At 38.9% G+C, this 10,716-nt stretch overlaps 1 protein-coding gene across 3 annotated transcripts; it reads right to left on the bottom strand.

The window, feature by feature from the left end:
* Positions 1-352: 352 nt before the first annotated feature.
* On the bottom strand, positions 353-6,986 carry nod2 (nucleotide-binding oligomerization domain containing 2). Of its 3 annotated transcripts, none has more exons than XM_026267597.1 (12): positions 6,546-6,986; positions 6,369-6,440; positions 5,557-6,082; positions 5,151-5,277; positions 3,123-4,887; positions 2,629-2,712; positions 2,465-2,548; positions 2,212-2,295; positions 2,039-2,122; positions 1,735-1,818; positions 1,549-1,632; positions 353-990 (listed from the first exon to the last, which is right to left on the bottom strand). In XM_026267597.1, the coding sequence occupies exons 3-12, from the start codon at positions 6,034-6,036 to the stop codon at positions 918-920; spliced, it is 2,949 nt and encodes a 982-aa protein (XP_026123382.1). In that variant the 5' UTR covers positions 6,037-6,082; positions 6,369-6,440; positions 6,546-6,986; the 3' UTR covers positions 353-917. The 3 variants fall into 3 exon arrangements, with proteins under 3 accessions (XP_026123382.1, XP_026123381.1, XP_026123383.1); XM_026267596.1 differs by having other exon boundaries at positions 5,557-6,085; XM_026267598.1 differs by lacking the exon at positions 6,369-6,440 and having other exon boundaries at positions 5,557-6,085.
* Positions 6,987-10,716: the final 3,730 nt, after the last annotated feature.

Consider the following 10,716-nt stretch of genomic DNA (forward strand, 5'->3'; position numbering starts at 1 on the left):
GTCATTTCGGATGTCTTTTTTTCGCCCCGCCTGTTGGGGTTTTCCAGTGATTTGGCCGAGGAACTGGCAATGTGACAGGTTGTACATTACAGTATATTTCCTCTCAGTTCTTCCAAGCATTTAGTTCTAAATTTTTCATACCCCAAATATAAATGCATATTTAATTAAAATGTAAAACAATTTTTATCATTCATTTTTTACTTTTTACAGCATGTTTTACATACATTCTAGATGGGAGCTTCTTTTTTAGTAAAAAAAAATGTTTAATGATACATCTATGGCTATTATGCAGCTCGATATAAAACATAGAATGTGTAATTAAAGCAAAGGCATTCAAAACCATCATAAGAAAATGATGCAAGTAACAGACCTTAAATGAATTATGCATATACAGTACAATAGAAAATAAAAACTCACATATTAAAACAACTATGTACAATAAATGTAAACTGAAAAAAGTGCTCAGGGATAGTGCCAAAAAATCTTGAGTGCTACTTGTCCCACTCTTAGAAGTTCAGTTTGTGTACCGTGGCTTGACAGGTTGAATGTTACGTATTCATTTTGTGTGGTTTTCTTCTTTCTGTTACAGTAATTTTATCTCAATGGAGCAATATAGGACATATTCAAGACACAATGCTAGCACAGGATCTCAGACAGTCATTGTCCAGCCCCATGGATCTATGACCAACTTAGGCTTATAATGCTTTTGGGAAATGTTGCCCTGATTGGTATCGTAGATATTTAGCTTTTAAGATATACCTCAACCCCATATAAACATTTTAGCTACAAGACAGGCCGTTTTGACTAGTTAAGCCATGGATTCCTGCATGTGTCTGCCTCAGTTAAATGTTTTAAGGAAAAATTATGAGCTTTGCATTTGGGAGTTTGAAGGCAGACATTACAGAGCCATCTTGCTCTCAGAAGATCAATCTGCTTTCTTGCTTGCTCAGCTCCTCCTCTTCCTCTGGGCTCAGATTGTTTCCTCTCAGCCTTTAAGGGCACAAAGCAAAAAGGCTTTGTATTGAGAGCATTATTCACAACACAAACCATTCATCGGGCATGGGTGTTAATAAAGCAATTAATTTCTATTGAAACTGAATGGGATAAGTAGTAACAATAGAACCCGCTGTTAAACACCCGGCTATAATACTTTCAGGAAAATTCAAATAGTTAAACAACTATGAATAATTAATTAAACAGCAAAATACATTCAAAAAATTGTCTAAATGTTTAACTATTGTTTTGGCCAGAAATAATGTAATGCAAATGTATATCTTCCAGATGTGACAACCTGAGTACACGGTTTAACTTGTGTGTTAACACTCCTGTTGAGTCTTGACTGAATGTATGCTATCTGTTGTGCTCTTATCGTGTTCACCTTTATATACAATGATCAGAGTAGAATACCTCTCTTAGAGAAAACACACATTTGTCTGATTCGACTTTTAACTCAATTAATGCTTGCGTGAAATGAATGAATTTATTGAGTAAAAACAAGCACACAGAGTTAGCAAAAATAGTAAAAAAAAAAAGAAAGAAATACCTTACCACACTTCCTGAACACTAGAGTTCATTTTCAGTGCCTCTATTAGACACTCAACCCCCTCTCTGTTGATACAGTTTTTGTTTAGCCTAAGTGAAAGAAAGACATGGCATGTAAATCTCAGGAATATACAGCCATGTAAATCTCTAAATTAATAAATAAATAAATAAGAAACAAAGTGGATTACTCACCACAATTGCTCCAGAGTTTTGCCCTGACTGATGAGTTTAGCCAGAGCGCATGCACCTGCACTGCCCACGCCATTATCCACCAGACTGAAACAAACCAATATTATCACTACCCGCAAAAATGATCAACTGCTGCATACTGTAGCGTAGCTCAGCACTAAAATTTACTTAGATCTGACTGGGCAACCTTTTTTTTTCACTGTTTAGAATAAACAAGCTGAAAGTTTGTTTTAAACTGGATTTTTTTTTATACTATACTTCTAAATGGAATGCAGAATTATGGAAATATAGTGCTATACAAGATTACCTTAGCCATATTAGCGTTGTGCTATTTTTCAGTGCAGCTGCCAATGCCTCAGCTCCCCTATCCCCAATTTTATTACCCCATAATCTGGAAATGAAAAGTCAGAATGGAAATACAATAAAATATAGCTTAATATAGTATATAAAAAAAAGAATCCCTTTCATTATTGACCTCACCCAAGAAACTGCAAAGACTGGTTGTAGCTTAGGCCTTCTGCCAGCTGTTCTGCTCCCTGCGACGTGATGTTATTGTTTCCAAGCCTACAAAGCAGTTATATATTTTGAAAGAGAAACCCGTTTCTACATGTGCAGTACATGTAGAATTATATTTTTTTATATATTTTTTCAGTATATTTTTTTTTATTAAAATCATCAGCATCGGACAGGCCAGAAAAAGTACATAATTACCTGACCTGAAATAACCACTGACCTCAAAGACAGAAAGTTCTGCTTTGATTTTAACAGCAAAGCAAAGTGTTGGGTGCAAGCATCTGTGAGGTTGTTGTTGAAAAGCCTGCAGAAATATTGAAGTAGTAATGAAAGTATAACAATAAAATATGTTATTCATACAATGCAGAGTTAAGATATTCTCACGCTATTTTTTGGAAGTTTTCACACTTCATTCCCTTTTCCAGAAGTTTCCGGATTCCTTCATCTGATATGTTATTGTTCCTTAAACTGAAGGATTCACATTCATATAAATAGATTTGCAAAAAAAAAAAAAAAAGTTTTCAGAAAAAATTTTTATAAACACCCATAAATGAAAAATCTGTCCCCATGTATTTTTTCAGCACATCACTCCAAACTTGTATTACCTCCTCCTTCTGCAGAACATACTGTAAGATATGTACAATATTATTTTGGGGATCCAAACAACATTGTACTTCATTGACTTGCATTGTATGGACAAATAAAAGAGTCTTTTTCAAAATATCTTCTTTCATGTTCCACAAAAAATGCATACAGGTTTGGAGTGACAAGAGGCTGAGTCATTGAAAACAAGTAAGTGATGACATTTACATTTTTGGGTGAACAATTTCTTTAAACAACATTTCAAACACAACAATGAGCATAACCTCTCGTCTTACTAAAGGGAGTGACAAATATGTAGACATGGAAGAAGCTGCTCCGCGCCCACATCTCCCACTGAATTGTTGTCCAACTGGAGCCCAACAGGATTCCGCAGGTACTTCAGCACATACGCCAGCGCAGTACATTCCACAGGACCAATGTTACAGTAGGTGAGCTTCAGGTGCTCAACATCCAACTTAGCCATGGTATCTTGAGCAATACTGTTGTCTTGCATTTCATAGATGCACTTAATTAGCCAAACAAAACTTGGCATGGCGTGCATGCTCTTCTTTTCACCCTCTACAGGACGAGGAATGGACTTGAAATGCCTCTGCATACCTTTAGACAAAGACTTCACTACCTGCTTTACCTTGCGTTCCCGCACAGCAATAGGACAGCATTCTAGCAAGAGATCATGGTGCCGCTGGGATAAAAGTCCTGACACAAACTGAGCTGTAATCTGGAGGTTTGGTGTCTCTGCCACATGGGATTCCAGCTCCTCTACAGAACTGTCAATACAATGTCCCAGACATCTTTGAGACAGACCTGACAACTGCCTGTACTGGGGATGAAAGAGTCTGGAGACAGCAGAACGATCGATGTTACGATTGAGAACGACATAGAGAGCAGCGAAGAAGCATTGTAAGGTGATGTGCAGAAATTCATAGCGTTTACAGTCTGTAACAGATAGGTCATTGCAGTAAATGAGAAAACCCAGGCTGACTTCCTTTTCTGTCAGTCCATTTCTTTGGAGCTCATATCCTGAGAACACATAACAAGAGGCTTCAAGACCTTCCAGTGCCAGCTGTCCAAGTTTTAAAACTGTGTCCAAATGTTCCTCCAACCAGGCCTTTCCCAGAACTCCTTGGGACTGAGGTGACTTTCGCTGAAAGAAATGCTGTAAAACCAGGAGGTAGACATCAGTGATCGTCTGGGTAATAACGTCTTGACCACCTAGAAGCTCCTGGTGGCACTTGGTCACAATCCAGCAGAAGACTGGGATGTGGCAAAGACTTAATAACACTGTGTTAGCCTGGAGGGACTCTATTACACGTCTAGCCATAGCAGGGTCACTGTGATGCTTCTTAACAAAGCAGTCAATCCCTCCAGGAGAAAAACCCTTCAGGAGCACTTCTTTGCGGAGATAGCGCTTCAGTGATGGGCCTACAGCCTGTGGCCTGCTAGTGGCCACCTTCATAACTCCCTTCATTAGCGTACCCTGCAGCAGATTGAAAAGCAGAACAGGTATAGGCACTTGCTTTGTGGGGCAGCAGTGGCGTTCTTCATCTGTGAACCCCTGTTTAAACTCATCGAGCCCGTCAAAGGTAAAGAGAGCCAAATTAGGATGGTCTAGGATAAACTGGAAAACCTCATCCTGACCTCGATCAGGCCAGCAGCAGTGCAGGAAGAGGAGCTCCTTCAGAGACAGTTCTCTCTGTTCTGCGTTTAGCTTGCGGCAACTGAAGGGAAACAGCAGGAAAGTGTTTGTGAGCAAAGCTTCTCTTGCCCAGAGCAAGTGCAGTCGCTGAAGCAGTGTGCTTTTGCCACTTCCTGCCTCCCCAGACACAAGAACGGTGTCAGCCTCCTCATTAAGAGTCCCCAAGGGACCCACCACATCCTCCAGCCCTAGCGTAAGAGTTTCTCCAGAGCCATCGATCACTTCAAGCAGACCGTCGGTGTAAATGTCATCCAAGGAGAAACGTCCTGTCCCACCATAGGTGCTAAGGGAATGGGACTGGGCAGCAACAGAGCTTCGCAGCTTCTTCTGGTAGAGCAGACAATCTGGAGAAACAATGCAAGTAAAAGACAAATATACAGTTTGTATTCAGTACATTTACATTTATGTTTTTGAGTATGTAACTATGAGAAAAAAGGAAATTAATGTGAAATATATTATTTCATAATTATTTATATTTAATACAGTGATGACATAATTATGGGTTGCAACATAATCATGGCCATATCTGTGCAGTTGAAAGACAGTAACACCGAATGCAAAGAAATGTGAAGATACTCTGTCCACACAACTGAAAAATGTTTCATACTGGCAGAAAGATGATTTTCTTTATCTTCAGGGTTTGGTCTGGTTGTCTCCGTTTGTTCTAGATACTGTAGTAAGGTCTTTGCAGCAGTTTCCCCTTTAAACCTCACTTGGTCTAACAGCCGCCGAACCTGCAACGATCCAACAAGATCACTGTCTATCCACATGTAATGGGCATTTACTGTTAACAAGCTTGAAATATTTGCATTTAATAAGTACTACAGGAAAACTGATTCATTTCGAGTATGTATGAGATATACGTATATCACAGCGTAACACATTTCATTTGGGAATTGTTTGAAAATTGTTCAGTAAATTGGTCAGTACCAAGGAGTAGTTATGGGGAACACTAAATTTCATAACACAAAGAAAAAAAAACTATGGATTGAAGTAGTATTCAATCAAGTTACCTGTTGTGAGGGTGTGTATACAGGTAGTTGCACCGCATCACAATCTTTAATGGTGAAGCAGCCAGTTGTCAATAAAGCATTCAGTGCTCCGTCAATATTATCTCTGAGCTTTCTCACTAACACTGGCCTGTCAGCCAGTAGCGTTAAAGTTGCAGTGTCTGGTCTGTTCTTCTCTACCACAGCACATTCTTTCCCAAAACACAGGCCAGCCTTCTGCTCCTCAGGTACGACCTGGTTCATCGCAGCCAAGAAAAGGCTGCAAGCATCTTCTCCTTTATCATACACCACATCTAATAGGTGCCTGACATTGGAACATAGAGGTTTCTCCGCCACTCGTATGCTTAGGTAATCCTCCCAGACAAGAACCTCACAAGCCAAGAGCAGATCCAGAACACAGTCCAGAGGTTCGGCATTGCCTCCACCACACAGGACCGCCAGAAGCTCTGCTCGTTGTTTTAGGATCAACTGGTGAGCAGTCATTGTGGTTCTCAGTGTTGTCTCAAAGCCAACAGCCACAATCAGAACCCTGCTAAAGGGACGAGATGAAGACCAAAAACATTCTTTTGTAAATGTATATTGTGGCATTTATTAGATATCAAAGAGATGGCATGCACTGTGTACTCTAAACAGCTACATTTCCATTGGACACCCATTTCCTCCTTCTTACCGAGTTCTCATTGTTTACTTTCCTAAACTTAAGCCTAGGGCGTGATGATTGTACTTGTAGTTAAATAAGGCACATTATCAAAATATACTATAAATATATAAATATATACTCCGCATCAGGAAACGTAATTTTAAGAAACACTCACCAGACAATAGCTAAAATATATCCTGAATGTCATTGCTCCCCCACTAAGGTATGATCATAGGCTACCTGTAACCTATAATTTCAGAACAAAAGCGTGTTATTTAAATTTCCGAAAATATTTCGCAAACGAAACAAGATTACTAGTTATTTCACTAGATATAAAGTAACTGGTAAATACCCCAGAATATGAAAACATCACAGACATGCTTTTCTGTCCTTACAGACCGTTTAGCCACTTTATGATCGTCCGAACTGAAAGTGAAAGTGGAGGCGCTGCTTTCCGATCTTCAGGAAGTTCTTACTGTCAAGTCGGTTACACATAATCCAGTCTTTGTTTAAAGTTGTTACATAGAAAACGTAAAGTTAGTGTCAAGTACAAAGAGTGATATTACTAATTACTTTTTATCCTGTAAACCCAAATATTTTTATTAAAATAAAGCTATACAGCTTCTGTCACATCAAGAGGTGTTCCCCGAGACTCCCCAACACTGGTCTTATATAGGCAAAGTTTCGGGAGCGTTTTAATGCGGAAGTGAATACTGTAGTTAAACAAATTCTCTTTCGATGACTGACAAAATAATAAACGTAGCAACGGTTTGCCGTCTCTCTGCTTTGAACAAGAAACTTCACTTCCACAATTGTAAAGAAACATGCAGGACCACCCTTCAAACACCAGAGGGAAGTCTAACATCATGTAAAACACTGGGGAAGATGACAACAATGTGCATTTTCTGTTAAACTGCTAAATATTTAGAAATTATTTTAGAATTTAAAGGTTGATGGTGCATCAGCCAATGTGTTATTAATGGAAATTAAATAGAGGTCTCACGAAATGTACAATTATTTAAAGAGACCATTTACCATTCAAATGGCCCCCTACCTGGGACAAGAACCATTACATAATGTATAAAACTTTTGATATAATTTATATTAATGAGAAACACTAAATCAGTTAGTCTATTTAAATTGAGCATTGACAGTTTAGATGAACAATTGAATAACCAATGACAGACAATGCAGAATTCCAGTAAAAGAGATTCATTTGAAAGGTAAATTTATTCCAATTCCAATTTATTACATTTCCTATAATGTATTAACAATGTTAAATAAACATTTTCAGCCAATTTCAACTAAATTCAAAATGACATTTATGGTGGTGTGGGCAGTGGAAGGTGCTGTGAGGGTTTGGTGTTGATCCTGTGTGGGGGATGTTTGGCTTTGATGAGACCAGAGCTCATCAGCATGATGTCTTCATCTCTCTGTAGCTCTGTCGTCCACAGTGTAAAAGACTAGCCTGTTTGGCCAGTCTAAAGAAATACAGTTACATTGATATCTTTTAATTTCAGTTTATTTGAACTGTGTCTCCATAGGTTAAAATTTTAAATGCAACTTTACATCCTGTTTGCTTTCTCAATTTAAGCATTTACATTAAATTCAAATTTAGGAAGATTTTCAATTCAGTTCTGAATGGTACACAACCCTGGTTGGCAGAATGGAGACCATGATAAACAATTCTGCAGCAATGGTCATTTTCTTCCATTAAGGAGAGACAACCAAATTAAATGACTCACTCTCTTTAGTGTCTCTCAATGAACTTGTCTATCATGCTGAATGTGGTGCATTTCTGGCATTGCTTTGGACTCAGAGGAACAGTCATGCAGTGGCCAGCTGACATGTGCTGACAGTGACAGCACAATTAGCCAGTGACTCAGAAACAGAGCAGCAGTGTGCAGACAGACGTTATAAACAGATTACCTTCAGTGTGCTACAGCTTTCTTACTCTAGTTTTTATCCCTGTTTTTTTTTTTTTTTTTTTTTTTTTGCTGTTGTTGTACTACTGTACATCCAAAACTAAATAAATCAAAAATCAAAAAGCTTCAGAACTAGAGGAAAAAATTAAGGATTTTAGCCATGAAAATGAAATTAGACGTTCTGGTCAAATCAGGCTTATTGTCATAATACTTTCTGAAATATATTCTTTATACGTAAAGTGTGTGTGTCAGAGATATGTGGCTTCTTCAGTCTGTCTTTGTCTTTGATCCACATAATAAAAACTTGGGAAATAGATTTGTTTTGTTCCTTTATTGCCTGTTGTTTTGTCATGATTGCTTTATCTCATATTTCCTCATGTGCCATGCTTATTTTGTCATCTTATCTGTGTAGAATATAAAGCTCTGATGAGTCCGACGATGACAGATGTAATGACAAACAGTGAGGTGTGGGTTGTCATGTTGATTTTCCACAAAGACTGCTGGGGTACAGAGAGGAGACTTCTGACAGAAATGCTAATATCCTAATTAGAGAAGTACCATGAATTGACAATTGTTTTTGTCATTTCTTGTCATTTCACATTTTGTAAAACTGTGACTCGTATGCTAATTGTAAATATTGAAGGACAGGAAGAGATGCAGGATTTTAACTGTCCCCTCAGCATGATGGTGTGATCAAGATAGGCTAACGTTAACAGGTGATACATGTGGAGTGGACGCAGACATGTATAGTCACACATCAGTATTTCATACAGCTATACATAGCTACTGACATTTGTACTTCATTTACTATATATAGGCTAGTCTATAATTTAATAAAAAAAAAAGAATGAAAGAAATTCCAAACTTGTATGACTTCCTCTCTGTGAAATGTAATGCAAGATATTGTGAATAATACTGGTAACCCAACGCTTTTGTTCCCATTGGCATCCATTGTACGGACAAAGAAAATTACATGGAAGTAGAAACTTGAAATGGGAAATGAAACTTCAAAACATCTTCTTTTGTGTTCCACAGAAGAAATGATTACAGGTTTGAAACAACACGAGAGTGATTTTTTCGGCCCAATTTCATCTGGTTGAGCTGGCTCAAAATAGTCAGTTTCTCGGGAATCAGCTCTGTGACACTGGTCATGCTCAATGTTTTTGATTCAACTAAATGGTTGAGTAATTTGTTTGGGTATCAGACTAAACTGATCACACTATGTTTGGGATTCTTTAATAGGTGACACATTGAATGTTTCTCACAGGTTTATAGTACTCTAATTACAAATAATTGAATAACTTCATTTGAAGGTTCTGTATTCTAGCTTAACTATCATTAGGGGTCTCATTTTACCACATGCAGACATGTTGGTGAGCTCCTCTTGTCACAGAGTGGTTACCGCTGCTTGGAAGGGCAGCACACCAGGGAATTTCAGGAGGCATGGGGATACCATACCACATTTACCTCAGAGAACATGAAATGAATACCCACTTTTCACAAGTCTAAAATAGCCCTCATATTTTCTGTATAGATGATCTTTAATAGAGCCGGTCTCTGAACTCAAAGTGTTGGACTGTGTTCTCCCGCTTGAAGTAGGATATTTACATTATTAAAGAAGAGGTCTGCTGCACATCTCTCTCATCCAATAAAAACAGCCATAAATTCATATTTATGTCCGGCACACCTTCATGACAACACAATTTATATAACATCTGGTTTTATAAAAACCATCAATGAAGATACTTTGTTCCTCCGTTTGATCAGACTTCAGCTGCGTTCAGCCTAACAACACTTCATCACACATGCATCGCAGGACATTGTCAGTTTGCACTTTTTTCTGGAATAGCACATCAAAGAAATAGGTGAGTTGACACTGTTTGAGAGTCTGATGTAAAACTCTGTCAGCACAGCGGTGGACAATGGCTTCAAACAAACCGGGGAGGCAAGTCGGTAAGCGATGTCCTAATTGAGTCGAGTCTTGGTGAAATTGGAAGCCAATTAGCGCGGAGCTTAGAGAGGCATGCTCTGTCAAAAAGAAAGAGATCAAATGTCTTTCAGATATAGAGAGTGGAACAGAAGAAGTGCCAGCGCGTGTTGCAGCGCATCTGCGACCGCAGTCGCAGGCACGCGCCTTTATCTGTGTTTGTGCGGTTGCTTTGTGTTGAGTTTTAATTGACACGAAGATTAAAGCTCACTTCTCAGGAGTTTTCAGCGGACGGCTAAAAAGAGAGAGCGAGGGAGTGAGCGATAGTAGTTAGAGGAGGAGTGTGGGGCGTTGTGTGCGTCGTTGAAGGTTAGCTCTGGCTCCCGCTGCGCGAGCGCTGTCTGAGATGGGCTACTTGTTGGACATTCATTATCAAACCCTGTTTGGTCCTTTCATCTGCTGCTCTGCAGAGCCCTCCTCGCAAACTACAGAGGCACCTTGCAGCTTGACATCTTTCCATTCACTCTGTACCTTAAACAGCATGCTGCCACATCAAAGCAGACACAAGCGCTTTGATGTTGCAAAAATAAAGAGCCCCAATGATCTACTCAAAACCAATGAAACTTTTTTTGTGCCTCTCTCCCATACGCACTCGCACACTATCTCTCTCT

This window comes from Carassius auratus, chromosome 7 (assembly GCF_003368295.1).
Source record: "Carassius auratus strain Wakin chromosome 7, ASM336829v1, whole genome shotgun sequence".
Lineage (NCBI taxonomy): Eukaryota > Metazoa > Chordata > Actinopteri > Cypriniformes > Cyprinidae > Carassius > Carassius auratus.

What these genes read in the sequence shown, in the direction of transcription:
- nod2 (XM_026267598.1), bottom strand. Translation starts at nt 6,036, where the DNA reads ATGACTGCTCACCAGTTGATCCTAAAACAACGAGCAGAGCTTCTGGCG. An exon ending in GAAAACTTCCAAAAAATAGC is followed by an intron (nt 2,549 to 2,628) that starts GTGAGAATATCT and finishes ATATTTCTGCAG; the next exon opens with GCTTTTCAACAACAACCTCA. An exon ending in CAGTCTTTGCAGTTTCTTGG is followed by an intron (nt 2,123 to 2,211) that starts GTGAGGTCAATA and finishes TTTCATTTCCAG; the next exon opens with ATTATGGGGTAATAAAATTG.